At 53.5% G+C, this 20613-nt stretch overlaps 2 protein-coding genes across 4 annotated transcripts in view; both read left to right on the forward strand.

Moving 5' to 3' along the window:
* The window catches only part of Rab37 (RAB37, member RAS oncogene family), a 59391-nt gene extending 57486 nt beyond the window's left edge, over nucleotides 1-1905 (forward strand). For all 3 annotated transcript variants that reach the window (XM_059272078.1, XM_059272077.1, XM_059272079.1), the window contains one exon: nucleotides 36-1905. In XM_059272078.1, the coding sequence (XP_059128061.1) occupies nucleotides 36-141 (106 nt within the window). In that variant the 3' untranslated portion in view covers nucleotides 142-1905. The remainder of the gene's footprint in view (nucleotides 1-35) is intronic.
* Nucleotides 1906-2722: 817 nt separating this feature from the next.
* Nherf1 (NHERF family PDZ scaffold protein 1) lies at nucleotides 2723-20038 on the forward strand. Its single transcript, XM_059272073.1, has 6 exons — nucleotides 2723-3346; nucleotides 15406-15567; nucleotides 16363-16516; nucleotides 18228-18268; nucleotides 19248-19337; nucleotides 19559-20038. The coding sequence occupies exons 1-6, from the start codon at nucleotides 2918-2920 to the stop codon at nucleotides 19748-19750; spliced, it is 1068 nt and encodes a 355-aa protein (XP_059128056.1). The 5' UTR covers nucleotides 2723-2917; the 3' UTR covers nucleotides 19751-20038.
* The last annotated feature ends 575 nt before the right edge of the window (nucleotides 20039-20613 follow it).

Consider the following 20613-nt stretch of genomic DNA (forward strand, 5'->3'; position numbering starts at 1 on the left):
ATTCCCAGCTCAGCACATGATTCTTCCTGTTCTAGGGAGCTGAAGTATCGTGCAGGCCGGAAGCCTGATGAGCCCAGCTTCCAGATCCGTGACTATGTGGAGTCCCAGAAGCAGCGCCCCAGCTGCTGCTCCTTTGTGTGACTCCCAAAGGGCTAAGAGGAGGCCCAGAGACCCTTGGGAATGCAGTCATTCTAACTGCCCAGCCAACCAGGAGAAAGCTGGGAGTTCAGTAGGCAGCCCTGGCCAGGGAGGCAGCTGCCACCCTCGTTTCTCAAGCCTCCCTGTGTCATGGGAAGGGTAAAATAATCATACTTTATCTTAATATATATAAACTAACACCAAAAAAGGCACCAGTGTGCCATCCCTAAAAAACCAAAATAGGTAGGGACTTGGTGGTCCTTCTGCCTTCTGGGACTGGGTTCTAAAAGCCTGGACCTTCCTCCTAGCAAGGGTGTTACTGCACCAGCATGGCACCAGGGGACACCAAAGCACTGCTAGGGTGTGGGAGCTGGTTGTGACCCTGTCACCGTTCTCACTGGGAAGGCTAAGGAGACCCCAGCCTTCTCTTCTTCCAGCTCCCCAGGGGACAGCCATTCCCATTAGGAAGGGCCTTAGTGCTGGGAGCTAGCCCAAAGCCTCAGGAAAGATAAAAGTGGATATTGGGGTGTGTGTTTAAGAAGCTGTTACTTGGGTGAGGTCTGCTCAGCTACCTCTGGGCTTCCTCACCCTCCTTTTGGAAGTGTGCCCCTTTTTCTCCAGCATACAAGCACAGTGGGGCACCTGAAAATATTACTTTCTAGTCTCTGGACCTCACATCCCCAGGGATGCCCCACCATCCCATGGAATCTCTCCCATCAGCTTTCTGCCTGGGTTCCTAGAGGTCAGAGGCAAGAAAAAAAATGTCCTTCCTTCCCAATGCTGTGACAAGGTGTATAGCACCACAGCTATTTAAGGCAGAGGTAAGAGCCAGACAAAGAACTCACTGGCTCCTAGAGTGGGCGGGAAGCAGAACTGAACAACCCCATAGTCCAATTTTTCCCATGAAGCCCCAGCTCTCTGTCTCCTCCCTGCTCTTTCCTTTAACTTCAGACTAATACTAGGGTCAAAACAGTTTTGTCTCCTCCTCTTCTACTAAATCAGGTGAAAGGGTGGGATGTTGTCCATTTCTGGGTGAGCCGATGTAATAGGTGCAAAACAAGGTAGTTTGGTCAAGCTTTGGGTATGGAGAAGGGCAGCAAGGAGGTCTTATAGGTCCGAGGCCATGTGTCTCCCAAAGCCCTGGCCTCACCCTTAGAAGGACGCTGGAGGTATGCAGATCCATGACCCACAGGCACCTTTTACTGCAGCTCTGTAGGCTGGGCAGAGACTGGTGCGCCAAGAAAGTATGCATTGCACATTTCTGAGGCTAACTGCATTTGCTTTCAAGGCAGAAATCTTGGTCTCTGAGCAGAGTCAGCGCTCTAAACTCAGGGTGATAAGGAAGCTCTCTGTGACCTCTCACAGGCAGGAGGAGGAGCCTAGGCTTGCCTGTTCTCTTCTGGGGCTCTGAGCAGGTTGCAGGAGCTCCAGTCCCATAGCTCTGGGTCTCCGGCATTTGTGTTTTTCAGAATTAAATTGCAGTATTTTGGAAAGTATAGCCTGACGTTTTTTCCTGTTTGTTCCCAGAGGAAGAGGGATCACGTTGGAGAGTTTGTTACTTGGCATGTGGGCAACTGTTACCAATGCTCAAATCATTCCATCCTCATTCTTGGTGTCCTCATAGGCTCATCTCACCCTTAGCTGACTGCCCTCCCCCAGACCAGCATCTTTGTGGGGAAGAGGGAGCTGGAAAGCTTATCTCACAATCCAAGTCATTTTTCTTTCTCTGTTGAAAAAAGCCAGGCCTCCATTCCCTGTGGAGTGAATCCTGAGATTGACTACCTAGCTGTCTCTCCCCACCCCCTTTCTCTAGCCAAAGGCTGCTGCCAAAACCAAGCCTTTTATTTATTTATTGACCTACCCTCAGGCAGCCTGTCTTCCAGGTGGGCTGCAAGGAGCCTTGGCCTTTCTGCCCCGCCATACACGTTCCTAGAAGGGACCAGAGCCTAAAACGTCTCTGTATGCCAAGTCCTGAGACAGCGCAGTGACTCCCTAAGTAGAAAACTGTTACTTAAATAACCCCACTCCAGAGTTATTCTGTTACAGTTACCCTGTTACAGTGTTACTGTGTTACAGAAGACATCCGTCCGGTTCTTAAGCTGGCCCCGGGGAAGGGGAGGAGTGAGTGTGTGTGAGGGGTGTGGAATGGTTTCCTCGGCAACTGCCCCCCCCCCCGCCCTCGCCCCCTCGAGCCAAGCTGTGCAACAAGCTTTGGCTGACGGCAGTTAAAGCGTTGAGGATCCTTTACCCCGAAACTGGCTCTTCTAAATCCCCCTCCACGTCGTGGAAACCAGAGCACAGCCCGCGAGGCCCCTGGGTTCAGTACCTGGAACCCGGCCCCGGCTCCAGCCCCGCCCCATCAGCTCAACTCGGCACTTGGTAACAAACACTTCCACTTCCTGGGCTCTCTTTTCTTCTCCCGCTGCGGGGAGCCGCGCCGAGTGCAAGCCACACCCCCACCATTCTGATTGGCCATATTTGTTCACCCCGCCCAAGAGTCCGAGTCTGTGGCTTCTTATTGGTCCACGGTGATCCACACCCACGGTACAGCCCCGCCCTCGGCTTTAGGAGCTGGGGCGGGCTCTGGAACGCTCAGACGCCGCGCAGGGCGGGGATTGGCTCGCTCCCTTCCTGTGCGTTCGCTGCCGCGGTTCGTGGGACACCTGCTTGCTGTGCCCGGTGTGGTGCTCAGCTCCCAACTCGAGCTCCGCGGCGCGGGAAGAAAGGCCGTGCGTCCCCGGCCTCCGACGGGAACCGCGCTGAGCGTTCGCAGGGCAAGATGAGCGCGGACGCGGCGGCCGGGGAGCCCCTGCCCCGGCTCTGCTGCCTGGAGAAGGGTCCGAACGGCTACGGCTTCCACCTGCACGGAGAGAAGGGCAAGGTGGGCCAGTTTATCCGGCTGGTGGAGCCCGGCTCGCCAGCCGAGAAGTCGGGGCTGCTGGCCGGGGACCGATTGGTGGAGGTGAACGGCGAGAATGTGGAGAAGGAGACGCATCAGCAGGTGGTGAGCCGCATCCGCGCGGCGCTGAACGCCGTGCGCCTGCTGGTGGTCGACCCCGCGACGGACGAGCATCTCAAGAAGCTGGGCGTCCCGGTCGGGGAGGAGCTGCTGCGCGCCCAGAAGTCCGAACAAGCCGAGCCGCCGGCCGCCGCTGACGCACCGGAGGCTGGAGACCAGAACGAGACCGAAAAGAGCCACCTGGAGCGGGTAAGTGCCGGCTGAGCTGGGTATGGGACTGGGATTCCGGCGGTACCAGAGACTCGGGCGCCCCGGACGTCCAGTACTTTCTGAAACTCCAGCAGCGAGGAGGAAACGGCTTCCGCCCTCTGACCCGAAGCCATTGCAGTTCCTGAGGCAAGCTTCGGACTGCGACCCGCGACCCAGTCGCCTGTCCCGGCTCGCTGGGGAGCGGAGCGCCTTTACCGCCTGCACTTTCGGTTCCCATTAATTGGATTCTGTCCCCCATCCCGGACTCCCTGGAACCCTTTCCTCGGTTATCCCTGCTCAAAACTAACTAACTCCTCTCTCTCTCTCTCTCTCTCTCTCTCTCTCTCTCTCTCTCTCTCTCTCTCTCTCTCTCTCCCTCCCCCTCTCCCTCTCTCCCTCCATCTCTCTCTCTTTCTCATCTCTCTCTCTCTCTTTCTCCTTTCGTCAGTCCTTGTGGATGGTAGCTGAAATTGGTGTGAAGGCTGAGTAACAAGAGGTCCCTGGGAAGGCCCTCGCAGTCCTACCCGCACCTCCTCGGTTCCCTAGTTTGTGCATCATTAACTCACACCGATTGGACTTCATCCTTCTCAAGTCTAAAGTGACTTCTAAGAAAGAGAGGAAGTCCTAGCGTCTCGGAGCGAAGGGTGGGGGTGGGGTGCAGGGAGGAGGCGCAGAGGCGTCTTGGGGGTAGTGGCTCTGCCACCCTGGAGGATTTATGGTCCTCTGGAATGTGAGGAGTAAGCGCTCGCTTGCTGGTATCTGGGAGCCTGGTGGGAGGACCTTGGAAGAGGAGGAGAAAGATGGTTGGGGGAGGGAGCGGTCATAAGGCCAGGCAGTGTCCCGCAGAGTCCACCATGGGCTGGTGGTCTTGCCCTGGTATTGTCCTTGCTCACTCCAGTGCCCTGATAGCAAGCCGGCTGGTTGGTTTTGCCGGTGTTTGGTATTTCCCCCAAACAACCCCGGTTTGGATCAGCTGCTGGAGGGGCAGCTGGCAAAACAGGAGCTGTTGTGCTGAGCCTCCGATCCCTAGAGAGCAAGGAGGGAGAGAGGCAGGCCCAGGAACAGACTATGGAAGCAGGGTCCTTCAGTGTGTACTAGCTCTCTACCTGGTAGCGACATGTGCCAGCGGTATCCATGGAGCCAGGAAAGATTCTCCCTCAACAGAGATAGGGCACTGTTCAACCTTAAGGTTGAAGGCGGAGCCTGAGAGTACCAACTGGTTTGGTGGAAGTGAGGTCACCAGAAGCCCTGTTCTGCCAGAGTTTGGTCTGGGAATGCCAGGGCCACTAGGTTCCCACTTCTTGCCAGTGCCAAATTGGCATTGGCAAGCAGTAGCAGAGCCCCTGGCAGCGAGTTGAACAGGTGACCTCTGCTCCTAGGCTCAAACCCAATTTGAACTTTGTCCCGAGTCCATTGATTCGCCATTCCCTTCCCTTCCACCCCCTCCACCCCTCTCTAGTTTTCCTTTGGACTTTAGCACCAGAACAGATAATCAGCAGCCTCCCCTCACCCTCCAGATACACACCAAGTTGCAGTCATGCTCAGCTCTGCCCCTTGCCCTTTCTAGTGAGCTGCTGGGTGCTGTGGAAGGGTCTATATCAGACTGTATGGTATTTTAAAAGGCAGTGGGCTGGGGCTTCCTCTGAGAGAACACAGAATCAGGGTCCCCAGGTGGTAATAGGACACATTTGTGTAGATTCCTCAGGCCAGGAGACTCAAAGTAGAACCATCCTGGGGAAAGCATCTTAGGACATGTCAATCATTTTCTGAGCTTTGATTCTCCCATCTGTAAAATTGGGCAAATGGTCTGTCTTTTCAATAGGGAGTACTTGTGCTCTGCTAGATGGTTAAGTTCGTTGTTGCCCAAGCCTTGAGCCAGCCCCTTCAGCTCTATTCTGCTGAGTTTCCCTGGTATAGAGTTTCCATATCCTGGTGTGGGAAGCTTGAAGATGACACACACACACACACACACACACACACACACACACACGGCCCATCCAATACTGCAAATATGCCAACAAACACTGAGGCAGGCATCCCTTTCCTCTGTGTATAAAGCACCCAGCTGAGATTTGACAGTTAGTGTTAGCCTGGATTCATTTGCAGAGCGGGAACTGCTCTATTAATCTCATCAGTTCTCGTGTGACAGAGGCGTCAACCCGAAGATGCTGTGACTGACTGAGTGGCATCTCGGTGGGCCAAGAGCAAACAGGGCAGGTGATGAGAGGTGCCTGCCTGGAACATTGGCCATCCCCACTGGCCTGCTGAGGCCCAAGGAGGTAGAGTTTTATTTTATTGAGACAGGGTTCTATGATGTAGTTCTGGCTGGTCTGTAGACCAGGCTTACCTCAACTCAGAGGTTCTCTTGCCTATGCCTCCCAAATGCTGGAGTCACTGGTGTGCTCCACCACACTGAGCCCTCACCTCGTTTCCAAAGACAGCATCTCTCACTAAGGCCTGGGACTTTTAGATTTGCAGGGCTGGTTGGTTGGTATTGAGACAGGATCTCACTCTGTCACCTTGGCTGGCTTGGAACTCTGTTAGGCTGGCCTTGAACTCACAGAGAAGATCCTCCTGCCTCCTGAGCGCTGGGATTAAAGGCCCACCATGCTGGAATTTTCAAATCTGGTTAAGCTGGCTGGCCAATGAGCCCCGAAGATCCCCCTGTCTCCACCTCTCCAGCACTAGTATTGTAGACCTAAACCTCCACTGCTTGGCTTGTGTGTGTAGGGGGGGTTGGTCTGGGGATTGAACTCAGGTCCTCATGGTTACTGCCTTTACTGTCTGAGTGATCTCACCGGCCCTTCACCTGCTTTCCTGTAGTCTTTCCCTGCCAGACACAGGACAAGGCCTAATTCCTTGAGCTTTGGCCCAAAGAGGAGCCTGGGCCGTCCTGAGCCGGCTCAGCTGGGCTAACTGAACTGCCTGGAGCCCGGTTTCTTCATCTCCCTAAGCCTTTGTTTCCCTATTGTGTAAGTTGGGAATGATGGCAGTGACCTCATGAGGTTCTTAGGATTACATAAGGATGTGTATAAGTCACTCAATACTGGCACTAAGTAAGTGCTCAGTAAATGTTGATTGTTGGCATTTGAAGTAACAAATAGTTCACAGCGATGATTCCTCCCTACCTGGGCAGGTGCAGCTGTGGCCAAGCCCAGCTCTCAGAAGTGCTGAAAGATCACTGTTGTTTAATGTTTATGGGATGAGCTGGGTGTGGCGGCTCAGGCCTATAATCCCAGCACATGGGAGGCAAAGGCAGGAGGATTGCCAGTTCAAGGTCAGGCTGGGCTACAAGACAAGATCTGCATCAATATTTAATAATAATAATGATAATAGTTCTGTGTAGTACTACGGTTCTCCAGAAAATTGGCGACCCACTCTCCCCACCCCTCTGCTCGCTCTCAGCCACAGCAGAGGTCTGAATCCTCTCGAGCTATGTGTCCTGTGTCTCTGTGTGCATGTGTTCACAGCTTCCACCTCTGATACATGGGAAGCCCCAGGGCACAGCCCTGGGTTGTTCGTATTCTGTCACCAACACTGCTCTGTACCGACTATAGGGAGGTGTTAATAAATGTTTTTGAGTTAATGAGTGAATACACAACAGCTGTAAAGGACCTCTGTCCCAGTTCATCCCTGTCCAGCACACCTGGGCTTGTTTGTGCTTCCAGTACACTGAGAGATGGAGTTCCAGATAGAATCAACCCACTCCTTCTTGCCCTACTAGCAGCTTCCCTTTAGACAGGAAGGCTGAAAGTCTAGGCTTTGGGGTCAGACATAGTGTTAGGAGTCTCCACACTACTGCTTCCTGGCTCTGAAGTCCACATCATTCCTCAGTCCCTGTGAGCATTACCTTCCACTCAGTGAACTGGGATACCAGTCCCCAGCCTGCAGGGTTGTGAGGAAGAGCAACAAGATGACAGGCATGAAGGAGAAAGCGCTTGGGTTCCTTTGGGTTCCTCCCAGCCTTGACCCTGACCCTAGAGGCAAAGATAGTGTAGGTACCCGGGAAGCAGGATCGATGGGTGGGCATGACTAGTTGACAGGTTTAGTTTGGCCAAGATGGAGCTTCAGAAGGGCAGACTTTGGAAGGAAGCTGCTAGGTGTTTGCCTTTGAAATGGACAGGTCAAAGCCCGTGGTTGGCACATACACCTTTAGTCTCAGTACTCAGAGAAGCAGAGGCAGGTACATCTCTGTTTGAGGCCAGCTTGGACAACATAGCAAGTTCTAAGTCAGCCAGGGCTACACAGTGAGACCCTGTCTCAAAAAGAAAAAGAAATGGATAGGTCATGCTACATTTGAGTTCATTTTCTCTGTGGATTAACCGGCAGAGCCCCTGTTTTTTAGCCTCAGGCTATTGATAAGTTTGTATTTCTGGAATGGTTGTCTTAGAGGCAGAAAAGGGGCTTCCTTCTTAGGAAACTCCAGATCGATGGGGAAGTAACTCCCCATCCCTGGAGCCTCTGGGAAAGTGGAGGAATGCCTAGGAGTTTGCAGGCCAAGGAGCAATGTCAAAGTCTGTTGGAGCTGTGGCCTCTTCTCTGGGGAAAATGAGCTATAGATGCTGATCATTGGTGTTTACTGATCTGTCCTAAGGTAGGGTGGACCTATTTGGAAAGGAAACGTATTTAATGCACATAATCACCATCACCCCAGGCAGATCTCTTATGGGGATGGAGATAGCTATTACAATGATTCTCAGCTAGCAAGCCAGGCATCTTGGCTCCCCAGCCATGACCCCCTTGTGTGTATACCTTCCCTTTGGCCCCTTGGTCGGGTTGTGCTTCAGGGCCTGGCTCTCTAGATAAATGTGAACCATCACAGTGTCATAAACTCAGGCTTCTTTGTGCTCAGTGATAGTTTGTCTGGCATACACAAGGCTACAGATTCAAACCCCAGCAACACAGACATTTAAAATAGCCAATTCAGGGTGTGTTTGAACCAGCTTCCCTGCAGGGGTTGGGGTAACTACAGCTCCTATTGGAGCCAGAGCTTTTAGGCAGTCTGTACCCCAGAAAAGTATAGATACCTCCTAGTAGCTCAGCCCAGAAGGGTTAGTCCTAGCCCTTCATGAGTTGGGTGGAGCCTGGGAAACAAAGTCTGAACCCCTACCCACCCTTACCCCCAACCCTACTTTCCCTTGCTAGTTCCCCTGAAGCACAGAGACCCCAGGAGGCTGCTTTGACTGTTGACGGAGCCTCCCCCTCCAGGTAGAACAGCATACTCTTCACAGCCCCAGCCAGGACAGTGTTTCAGTCCCTGCATCCTAAATAAGGACAAGCTATAGACCTCCCGAGGAGAGATGACTTCAAAGGCAGCATGGTGACATGCAGAGAACATTGGCCAGACTCAGATCTCACTGAGATCAGAGACAAAAGCAGCCTCTCCGTGTGCTTGTCAGGTCACGGCCCAATGCCCATAGCAAGTTCAAAGAGTAGAGCCTGTTTGGGGCTATCTCTGGCAGCATAGCGGCAGAAAGTGAGGCAGCTGAGTCTTCCGCCACTAGCCACATGAAGTGTCCAAGCGGAAGTACGCTGGACATGGGGGCCTGGTGCAGGTTGAAATCCCTAATCTAACATTCTTGGGATGAGAAGTGTTCTGAATTCTGGATGTTTGCCAATTTTGGAAGATTTATGCAAACCTGAGATCTAGGGTCAAGACCCAAGTCTACACACAGCATTCACCTGTGTCTCAACGCACAGCCTGGGAGGACTCATACTTTGCTTAGGAACCAGTTCTAGTGTGGAATTTTCCATTTGTGATGTCGTGCCAAAAATTTCAAATTTGGGGACTAGGGACATAGTTCTGTCGATAGAGTGCCTGCCTAGCAGACTTGATAACCCTGAGCTCTAGCCATAGTACCACATAAAATTGGGCTTGGTGGCACTCACCTGGAATCCCTAGTCTTCTGGGAAGTCGAGACAGGAGGTCATTCTTGGATCTGTAGAGAATTTGAAGCCAGGCCAACCTGGATTACAGGGGGGGGAAAAAAAAAATCAGATTGTTGGAGCAATTGACACTTCAGATTTTTAGATTAGGGATGTTCAGCCTGCACAACTAAAAAGAGGTAAACTCTTCTTTCTCTTTTTGTTGTTTGTGTTCTATTTGTTTGTTTGGTTTTTAAGACAGGGTTTCTCTGTGTATATAGTCCTAGCTGTCCTGGAACTTGCACTGTAGACCAGGCTGGCCTCAAACTCAGAGATCCACCTGCCTCTTGTCTTCCAAGTGCTGGGATTGAAAGTGTGCACCACCACAGCCATCAACTATTTAAAGTTTTTAAACAAATCCACACTTGAATGACAATATTTTGAATTTTGATTACATTTTTACTTTATCATGTCTTGTGGCGGGGGGTGGGGGGCTGGGGGGTGGGGGGGGTGCTAGAACTCACTATGTAGACCAGGCTGGCCTGCTCACAGAGGTCTGCCTGTTATTGCCACCGTGCCTGGTTCTTTGTGAAATTCCCCACATGTCTAGTATATTTGTACTCAGCGGTGCTAGTCCAGCTCTGAGTTCAAATCCTGCTCTCTCCTGTTATCAACCATATAGAGTTGAACAATTTGAACTTTACTTTCCCCTCTGTGAAATGTGGGCATATCTCCCTTACAGAGTTACAACTGGGGTTTATTTGAGAAAATAATATAAAGCCCCCGGCATGGTGTCTAGTCCATATTAAACATTCAGTAAATGATAGCTGCTATTCGTTACTTCAATAATGAGCCCCAGTTTCACAACGAGCTCCTTGAATGTCCTTGCTTAGCCTCTTGGGACAGCCCATAAATCAGCAGCTTCTGGGAGAAGGGTGGGGGTTGGTAATGGTGGACTGCCTGCCGGGCAGGCAGGAAGGCACCTGGCGGCCAGCCTTGGATGGTGTCCAGCTAGGCAGTAGCCCAGGTACCAGCCTGCTCTGTCTCAGGCTTCCCCAGCCTGGGAGAGAACAGAGCGGAACTCTGCTTCACCGTAAGTCTCTCTGTCCAGCAATGAGAGGAGACACTAGTCAGCTCCTAGTTAAAGTGAGGACCTGGCTCGGGGCCTCTGACTCAGGAGTGTTGGTGTCTCTGAAGCAGCCCCCATTTTAGCTCTCCTGGTTCCTCCTGCTACCTGGCTGCTACAAGGACCACTACTACCACCACCATTTCTTTCTCTCTCTCTCTCTCTCTCTCTCTCTCTCTCTCTCTCTCTCTCTCGCTCGCAATTGGGACCAGAAGTGTTCTTGTACAGATAAAAGAGGAAGGGTCCTACAGGGGACTTGAGATGACATCAGACTTGGTTGTAGCCAATCCCACATCAGGAGTGAGCAGAGGACACTTTTAGCTTACAGAGTTCCAAGCCCCTGGTCACTTCTCAGCCTGCCTAAAGAATAGCATCCTGTGCTGCCCTCCATGGCAACCCTAGGCAGAATCAAGCCATCTCCATCAAGCTTCCTTGAGGAACAATGCTAGCTCCAAGCCTATGTCCCTCCGAGTCCATGGGGGGAAAAAAAACCCTAGCTGCTTCCCACAATGTCCCCAGCCCCTCCCCCCAAGGGCTCCTCCCCTCTGTCCCTCTTAGTCCCTCATCTGGATCTAGGGCTACTTCCCCAGTGTGAGATTGCAGGGCACCAGGCTTATTTCCCTATATAAGAGCTCTGGGCTGGGCTGGGCTGGGCTGGGCTGGGCTGGGGAAGGACAGTCTTAGAAAGTGTTCCCTGGCCATTCTGGTGGTCTTCTCACTCACAGCCCATCGTTGCTGGGGCCTGGAGCTGGCTAGCCCTTGGGAATTGATAGAAATTGCTTGGCTGTTTCTCCTGAGCCCATCACCATGGTATCAGCCAAAGGGGCGTTGGTCCCCCAGCCACCCAGCAGATCCCCCTCAAGCGGGGAGCAGGGAGCAAGCAGCCTTGGGCCTGCTGCTCTCGACAGCACCGGGATTAGGGGGTATCGATTTTCCTCGGCTTTCCAGGTGGCCCGTGGGTGGTGACTATTGAATTCCGTGCCCCCATCCTCCCTAGCCTACAAAGCGTGGGTGGAGATGTTGGCCTGGCTTCTTAGGGTGGGGTTAGGATCCTGGGGCAGAGGGTCAAGGGGCAGGCAGCCTGAGAACTGGAGAAAGGAGAAGGCTCCTTGAGGAGGGTTTGGAGGCAATGTTCCTGGTCCTCTCTGGAAAGCTAAGAGAGAGGTACAGTTAGTCCAGCCCCATTCAGGTCCACTGACACCAACCACCCTCTGCCACCATTGCCGGGGATTTTGCTTCTTCGTCCCCAATCTCCTGAACCTCTCCTGATTTTTACTTTGTAAGTTTGTGTGGAGGCTCTATGTAGCCTCTGGGTCTGTGTTCCCATGAAGGTGCGAAGGTGCCCCACCCCCACCCCCTCCATGCCCCATGCTATGGATCCTTCTGGAGTTGGCACAAGTCCCAAGGCCACTTAGGGTAGAGGGGGGGGCACACACCAAGCCCAGGATAGTGCGGAGTTTTCCCCTTTATCTTTTCCCAGAGGCAGAATCCAAGCTCTGGTACCTTGCCCCTCCCCCATCTCTACTTGGCTCTAGGCCTGGGAACCAGGGGCCTGCCCCCAGGGGACTCCTCTAAGCTCCACCCAAGCTGGGATGGGCTGACTCAGCAGCTGCAGTGACAGCTCCTGGGGACGGGAAAGGAAGAGGCTAGTTTCCCTGAAAGTTTCAAACCCTCCCCCCTCCCCGCTTGTGAAGGAAGAGACCTAGAACCGTGGTTCTCAACCTTCCTAATGCTGGGACCCTTTAATACAGTTCTGCTGTGGTGATCCCCAGCCATAACATTATTTTTGTTGCTACTTCGTAACTGTCATTTTGCTACTGTTGTTATAAATCATAATGCAAACATCTGATATACAGGATATCTAATGGATGACCTCGTGAAAGGGTTGTTCGACCCCCAAAGGGTTCTTGACCCATAGGTTGAGAACCACTGCTCTAGAGACTTCCGAAAGGGACCCATTAACACAGAAGGTCTGTGAGTGCTGCATGGAGGAGAGCTTCCTGGAGAATACCAGTCACCCCACACTACCACCCGCAGACCCTGAATCAACCACAAAACCACTCAGAGGGCAATGGAGTAGAGGATGTCTTATCCCCTTAGGCAGGGTCCTCTAAGTCTTCCTGGTCTTCATGTGTCAGAAGGATGCAAAGTAGACCTTTGAACTCTGATGACGTGTGTCACTAGAAAGGGGATGCTGAGGTAACATTTGCTAAGGTGTAGTAGGGAAAATCCTAAGCACAGACTTGGACCTGGAAGGTGGGCATCACAAAGGCACCTGGCCCAGCCCTGCCCAGTACTAGGGAGCCACCTCTCCTGAACCCTCAGCCTGGTTCTAGCCACAGTGCCAGCCCAGGCATGCTCACAGCCTCGTCACCCAGGCCAGGCTTTATCCTTCCACTCAGGCTGGGGCTCTGGCTGCAAGAGGTGTGGAGCTCCCGGAAGGAAGCTTGTGGTTTCATTAGCTCCCAGACACAAGGTTAGTGTGAGAAGAGCCCCCCCCCCACCCCCGCCTGCCATCTGCCCATCACTAGGCCTCACTCCAGGCTACCGAGTTCTGGACCCAATGCTAAGGACAAGCCCGTTGTGGGAGGAAAGCCGGGCCCCAGCCAGACTGAGTGGGCTTTAACTTCTCAGAGTTGCAGTTTCCCTGTCTCAGAAACAGCTAACCAGATTCAGCCAGGCTGCAGTAAGGGAATCCTGGGGAGGGTGGGGAGGAACTGAGATTCCACAAACCGAGGGCCACAGGAGGTGTGCGGCTGGGGCAGAAAGCTGAGCCTGTGCTGGGTGGCAGCAACTTGTCGGACCTGTTAGCTTACCTAGGCAGCCTGGGGGAGGGCCCATGGCAGCTTTGTGCAGGGATTAGCTGGAAGGAAGAGAACCCTCACTCCCGGAACCACATGGTGCTGGGGGGCTGCAAGAGGGGCTAGGTCACAGCAGGCTGAGGGGCTGGATGGGCTGAGGGGAGGAGGGGTCTCCTGTGGTACCCTCTTTCTGCTGCTCACTTGGTTGTCTTTGCTGTTTGAAGTGAGGGGTCCCTGGGATCTGGGTAAGCAGTCATTAGGAAAAATCTCAACTGTCACCTTCTCTGCCTTCTGGACTCCGCACACCCCTCCCCAACATCCTGAACACAGGCAGAGGTACACGGAACCTGCCCAAGCATTCTTTTTACCTCTTTCAATTTTACTCTGTGTATGTGTATGTTGTGTGGGGTGGGATGCCAGGGTCTTAGGACGACCTGTGGGAGTCACTTCTCTCTTTCCGCCATGTGTGTCCTGGACAGCAAACCCAGGTTGCGCTTGGCAGCAAGCACCTTAACCCCATGAGCAATCTCTTCAGCCCCCACCCAGTGTGAAGGGAAGGGACCGGAATGCCAGTCAGGTGGGGCTGGAGGGCTGGAATTCTCCCTTTCACTCCTTCCCACCCCTCCCTTGCCTTTTGTACCCCCAGCTGAGGATTTGGGTTTCAGGACAACCTGGCCACCACCCTCCCTGACCCAGTATCTCTGAGTTACACGAGTGTTCCTTAGTAGCAAGAACAATGCTAAAGTCCCGGTATGCATGGGGACTTAGTAAGAACAATGGCGACATCCAGATCTGGGCAGGGACTTTGAGTCCCCGAATGTTGCTTTTCTACTTTGTCATTAGCAACCATGAGAGGCAGGTAGCAATAAACACCCTCTCTAAAGGAAGGACCCTGAGGCTCAGAAATGGAAATGATTCGCCTCAAGTCACAAGCTAATAGGGGAGCCTTGTTGCCCCATAGGGTAGGTGGCAACCCAGGGTTAGCCAGCCAGCCAGCGGCCAACAGGATGCCCCAGGCTTGGAGTTGGGGTCGGGCTAGTGCTTGGGTAGGGCTTGCAGAGCCTCCAGCTTCTGCAGGCACATGTCCATATTCTGTCCATCTGTCAGTCTGTGGCCTGTGAGTATCGGCTATAGCTTCAGAGCTGAGCTGCCAGAAGAGGATGGAAGATGTTGAAATTGTTCCCAGCTGAGTGTCAGGGTGCACAAAAGACACCTGCTTGTGTCCCTCAGGGGCTGGTGAGATGGCCCAGTGGGTCAAGACACTTGCCACCAAGTCTGACGACCTGGTCCCCCATAGTAAAAGGAGAGAACCAACTCTCACAGGTTTGTCCTTGGACCACATGTGTGGCTGTGGTGTATGCGTGCTCTCTCTCTCTCTCTCACACACACACACAATAAATAATGGTAAAAGTAACAGGCTAGGCGGTGGTGGTGCACACCTTTAATCCTAGCACTCAGGAGGTAGAGGCAAGCAGATCTCAGAGTTTGAGGCCAGCCTGGTCTACAGAGTTCCAGGACAGCCAGAGCTATACAGAGAAATCTTGTCTCCAAAACAAAACAAAACAAAAACCAAGCAAACCAAAAAGTAACAGGCCCTGCTTTCCAGGCCACTGTCTTTGACGACATTGGCCCTGCCCTGGGGATTAGTCACACACACACACACACACACACACACACACACACACACACACACACACACACCCTGTTGCTCCCTATATCCTTGGCTGGACCTAGAGCTGTGTCCCATCTAACCCAGGACCCTTTGCCCTGCCACCTACTGGGTTTCAGGTTATCAGGGTCACATCTGGCTGGGCCATTTGGCTCACTGGGGTCAAGAAGGGATTCCACTAGAGATGAAAATCTTGACTGTAAACAAACTGGCCAGCTTTCAGTAAACAGCTATCCTTGCCTTCACAACAGAGAACAGATACAGGGGCCCACTCAGGAGCCTCAAGTATCCAGCCAGGCCTAAGAGGGCAGATGAGCCTTGGGTGGGAGTGATAAGACCAAAACAGCACGTGAGTAATAGAATGGCTCAGAGGGACACTAGCCTCAGGCAGGGACAGTGGCTTTTCCAGAGCCACTCGGTTTGCTCCAGGGCTGCTTGCCCATTCCCACCCGAACCCTGGGCCAGAGTGTGTGGCATTGCTCTGTGGGCTCCAGTCACCACTGGATTATTCCAAAGCCTTCTAGGCAGGGAGGTGGAGCCGGAGAAGGCAGTGTTGGGACATTGTGGAATGACATGGGTGCTTCCTACCTCCCCACAGCGTGAGCTCCGGCCTCGGCTCTGCACCATGAAGAAAGGTCCCAATGGCTATGGCTTCAACCTGCACAGTGACAAGTCTAAGCCAGGCCAGTTCATCCGAGCAGTGGACCCAGACTCACCAGCAGAGGCCTCTGGACTCCGGGCCCAGGACCGCATTGTGGAGGTGAGTCCTTTCCAGTATTCTCCGTGCTCTCCCAGGCTCTTCCCTCCTAATATTTGATGCTTTGGGGCAGCCTTATACCATCTATGGTTTGCTTAACCCATGGGATATGGCCAACCCAGAGATGCTGGATGGTGGGCAGCTACACAGGTAGAGTAGAGGAATGGGAAGAAAGGGTATTAAGTGGTAGGTGGGCATGCCGACAGGCTGAATGGTTTCTTTTCCCCTCCCGGGTTCTGCTTTACTAAACATACACTCTACACCCATGATTTACCTGCCAAAATCCAGGTGGATGCCAGAGGCCACCTGCATGGCCTTCCTGATGCCTAAGCACTCCATGCCAGGCACGAAGGTGGATCAAATGCCCTCTCCTGAGTTCAGCTTTGAGACACTCCGCTCTTCGGCTGTGCTCACGAGAGAGGAAACGTGAACTAAATGCTTGGGCTGGTCCCAGAATCACAGTGTGAGAACCTTAGAGCCACAGATCAGCTCTTCCAAGACTTCTCACTTTACGCGTGAGAAAACCAAGGCCCAGAGAGGGAGGTCGGAGGAGAGCCCAGCCCAGGCTCCCAGGCCTCCCCTCGCGCCCAGCTGTGTTTGCATAGACTCCTCTGGGTATTTTCTTTGGCTCTTCCCATTTGTCTTGCTTCCCAGCTGACTGTCAGAGAACCACTGTCTGGCTGGGTTCGGGACTAAGCACATGAGAGGATGCAGCATTCCCAGGTGGCACTTCCTCCACCTGCCCTCTCCAGCCCCGAGACCTGCGTGGGTAACCCCCGTCCCTGCTCTGCCTCACAGGTCAATGGTGTCTGCATGGAGGGCAAGCAGCATGGAGACGTGGTGTCCGCCATCAAGGCTGGAGGGGACGAGGCCAAGCTGCTGGTGGTAGACAAGGAAGCCGATGAGTTCTTCAAGAAGTGCAAAGTGATCCCATCCCAGGAACACCTGGATGGTGAGTGCACAGCTGGGTGCCCGCAAGCTGGGGACATGGCCAAGTGCCTAAGGCTTTGCCAGAAGTGGGGGGTAGCCTCTTGGATTGCAAGGAGAGACCCCACAGCATGGGTTGGTGGAGAGCAGAAGCAGGGGTGGGCCATGAGTGTCTGAAGGTGGCAGGTGCCAGCAATGAACTGTCATGAAGGAGCGGGTGAGGTTTTGATCAGCACCAAGGCATGGCCTGAGCCTCCCCCTAGTCCAGCTAGCTCTCCAGCGATTCCTCTGAGAGGAAAGAGTTAACTCTGGGGCAGCCTCCAGCCTTTGCTGGGCAGATCAGAGTCCAGTGACAGGGGCCTGGTGTTCCCCTCCCCCGCTCTGTCAAGTTGCCTTGGAAACTCAGGCCTGCTGGCTCTAGAGAGTAGTGGGTCCCCTTCAGTCCCTGGGCCCCTGCCTTGCCCTTCCCCCTCCCCTACTCTCATCTTGCCAAGCCTGGCACCTCCTCCTGTTCAAGCCAGGCCAAAGTGAGTAAGGCAGCCACACCAGGCAGGAGGGGCCGAGCACCCCCTACTCCTTAGTCCAGACTTTCTCCCTGGGAAGATGGCTCTGGAGGGATGATCTGTTGTGCTGTGCTGAAAGTGAAACCTCTCTGGACTTTGCAATGGGTGGGTCCTCCCGAGGATGAGAATTATAGTGGTAGGTCAGGGTCCACATATCTCAGATCTCCAAGAGGAGGGGTACAGTGGACAGTCCTGTCAAGGGGAAATATTCACATGTATCACAGCCTAACATGCAGAAGCACCCACCCATCCTTACTAGTCTATGAAGGTGGAAGGTGCCTTCTACCTTCTCAGGCCATATGGGAGGTGACCTCAAGCCTGGCTTTCCCTCTCACTGGCCTCTCCTGACTCTACCCAGGACACTGTCCTTGAGCCCTCTTGTCCGCTCATTTCCAGGTGGCAGATAGTTGGCATTGTTTTCTCTCCAAGGCAGCAGGTGCCAGCTATATAATCTGAGGTGTGGCCCTAAATCTGCTGTCTACCCTGGGATGTGTGAATACCAAGGCCTAGCTCTGCCCTATGTGGTATATGTGGAGGCCAGAGGACAACTTGGAGGCGTCAGTTCTGTCCTTCTACCATCCGGTCTTGGGGATCCAACTCAGGTCATCAGGCCATCACTGAGCCATCTCTCTGGCTACCCTAGAACTCCATCCCGTCTTAACGCTCCAACAAGCCTGGCATCTTGACATTCTGGGTCAAATGACAAGCTAGGACCAGAAAGGTAGCTCAGTGGTAGGGCACGGATTCCTATACGGAGGGCTGTGTGTCTGGCCCTGGTACTGCCCGAAGTATTATTCTGTTACAGGGAACTGTCTTGTCTCTCACAGATTGCCAGTCAGCATCAAGTAGCCCTCCTCAAGTGTGAGCCTCCCCCCACACCCTCAAAACAGTTCCCCCAGTTTGCCAACTGAGACATTATAAGAATAAATTTTAGTTGGTAATGCCAAAGTATTGCACTGTAGTGGAGTCTTGTTTTCTGAAATTGTCAAACAATCTTTCTGGGCACTGGGTCATCAAAATGTCAAATGTACATACAGTGGGTTGCAGCCAAAAAAGTTGTAGCCTTTGACCTCCAGTATGAGGTCTGGTGAGCTGCCCAAGGCACAGCTGTGGCCACCCCTGTTCTCCTCCCCCAAAGTTTCTGGACTGACCTTTGCTGTCTTCCTCATCTAGGCCCCTTGCCTGAGCCCTTCACCAATGGAGAGATACAGAAGGTAAGGGGTCCGCTACCCGCTTCTCTGTGGAGACAGGGCACGTGGTGGTATGGTTGGGAGTCAGCTCAGGCTGGCACATCAGGGCCCAGTTCCAGTTTCTTCCTGAGCTCCAAACCATAGGACCGCCAGAGTACCCCAGGCCCTGTCAGGGGGTAAGGCTGTCACTTGGGAAAGGCTGCCTGGTGCCCCTTTGCAGCCCCCACCTCCAACTCCCCATACAGAAGAGGCCATTCTTCCCCCCAAGAACAGAGCTTCAGTGTCTGGCTGCTGGTCCTGCTACTTCCAGTCTGAGTTGGAAGAACAAAGTCCCTCCTCCTTGGGCAGAAGGGAAGGGGGTGAGGCTGGGAGCCAGCCGAGGCCATGGAAGGACCCAGGAAGGGGCTGAGTGCCAGGCTCACACCCAGCCAAAACCTCTACTCTGGCATGGGCTGTCTCAGAATCAGACCACAGAGCCTGGAGTTGGCAAAATCTGTTTGAAGGCTTCCTCTACAGGGACCTAGTGGAGGCAAGAATCAGGCCATGGTCCCCACCTTCTGCCACCCCATCCTTAGTTCTAGAATGTTCTATCTATCTTATTCTTTAAAGACCCTGGTTGACTCTCTTGAGGTTAAGGCCTGGAGAGGGCTGTAAGAGGTTAAGGGGCCATATATCTTCCTCATGCCAAACTGGAGGACTTCGGTGGCCCTACTTTGGTGACCCTGTACTCCAAGAAGCCCCTCTTGGGTCACTGATCCACAAACTGAGTCAGTGCTCAAAGGTGTTGGGGAGGATGAGAGATTCCGCAGTTCCCTGCTCCCGCCCAGGTGATGGATGGAACCAGGCTGCCCCAATCCTTTTAGGAATGCAGTAATATAAATCTGGAATTTGGATGGATGGCCAAGCCTGAGCAAGGACCCTCTCTAATGAGGTCTCCAGCTTCTCTCATCAGGAGTTTCCTTTCCCATCCCTGCCAACCCATACTTTTTCCTCTCTGTGCCAGGAGAGCAGCTGTGAAGCCCTGGTAGAGGCAGCTTCAGAGAGCCCCAGGCCAGCCCTGGCAAGATCTGCCTCCAGCGATACCAGTGAGGAGGTAGGCAGGCCCCGTGGGGGCTGGTGACTGAGTTACGGGAAGCCATTTCCAGGCCACTCTGGTTCCTGGCACACTAGCCTGCCTTTGAGGTCACATGGGGAGGTGCAGTTTGTTCTTGTGACCTGGCTACCTTGGCCATGGCCCCAAGGGATCCACCTCTCTGAGGCCAAGGACCAGAGAGCCCTTAGGGATGGACACTGACTCTTTCCTCCTCTTCTCAGCTAAATTCCCAAGACAGCCCCAAGAGACAGGAGTCCACCGAGCCCTCATCTACCTCCTCCTCCTCTGACCCCATCTTGGACTTCAACATCTCCCTGGCTGTGGCTAAAGAGAGAGCCCACCAGAAGCGCAGTAGCAAGCGGGCCCCGCAGATGGACTGGAGCAAGAAAAATGAACTGTTCAGCAACCTCTGAGCACCTGATCACCCGCTGGCCAGTGCTGGAAGGTGGAGCCACCCATCCACCTGATCTAGCTCCCCCTTTCCTCCCCAGTTGCCCACCAATCAACATTCAAATCAGCATCAGCACCCCACCTCACCCCACTTCCTGACAAATGATTTTCCTAGGAATTCTTTTCTTCCCTTACCTTAGGGAAGGGGAATGTTTCTGTCCTGCCCCCTCACTCCTCCCTGAGGGCTTCCTCCTACCAAGTGTCCCCTCACCAGTCTGCCTAGGACATCCCTGGGATCCTCACCAAGAAAGGACCTCCCTCAACTACGTGTGACAACCAAGTCCAGGGCCCACCAGGGACTGACTGTAGCGGCCATTGCTCATAATGGACAGGGTGCCCAAGGTCCTCAGAGCTGTGGTTGGGCTTCTTTGGTTCATTTGATTTTTTTTTTTTTTAAGAGTGTAGTGTTACAGGATTTAGAGCTGTTCTTGTTTTCATGATTCTTGTGATTTTCCTGGTTGTTTGCACCCAGAGCATGGCAATGGCCTCATCCTTAAATTTTTGTTTCTGCTCTCACCCCGAGAGACCTGGGCAGCACGGGGAAACCCTGGCTGCCTCTGCCTGTCCTGAGCCGGATGCCCCCACTATAAGGAAATGCCTTCAGAAATTCACTGGTTCCTTTAACCGCCTGAGCCTCCGTGTCTTCCTTTGCTGCTCGGCCTCGTGCCTTCGGGTCTAAGAGAGTGGGTGATGAACAGAATTCCCAGGCGGCTGGCCTTTGGGTGGGAGGTGGGGTACTCCTGGAAGACCATCTAGGGTTCTCTGCAGCTCCAAGCTTGAGTGCCTTTGCAGCTACTCAGAGTCCACAGGGCCCTCCAGTTCTGTC

The sequence above is a fragment of the Peromyscus eremicus genome, chromosome 8a (assembly GCF_949786415.1).
Source record: "Peromyscus eremicus chromosome 8a, PerEre_H2_v1, whole genome shotgun sequence".
Taxonomy (NCBI): Eukaryota; Metazoa; Chordata; class Mammalia; order Rodentia; family Cricetidae; genus Peromyscus; species Peromyscus eremicus.

What these genes read in the sequence shown, in the direction of transcription:
- Nherf1 (XM_059272073.1), top strand. Translation starts at nt 2,918, where the DNA reads ATGAGCGCGGACGCGGCGGCCGGGGAGCCCCTGCCCCGGCTCTGCTGC. An exon ending in AAAAGAGCCACCTGGAGCGG is followed by an intron (nt 3,347 to 15,405) that starts GTAAGTGCCGGC and finishes ACCTCCCCACAG; the next exon opens with CGTGAGCTCCGGCCTCGGCT. An exon ending in CCAGCGATACCAGTGAGGAG is followed by an intron (nt 19,338 to 19,558) that starts GTAGGCAGGCCC and finishes TCCTCTTCTCAG; the next exon opens with CTAAATTCCCAAGACAGCCC.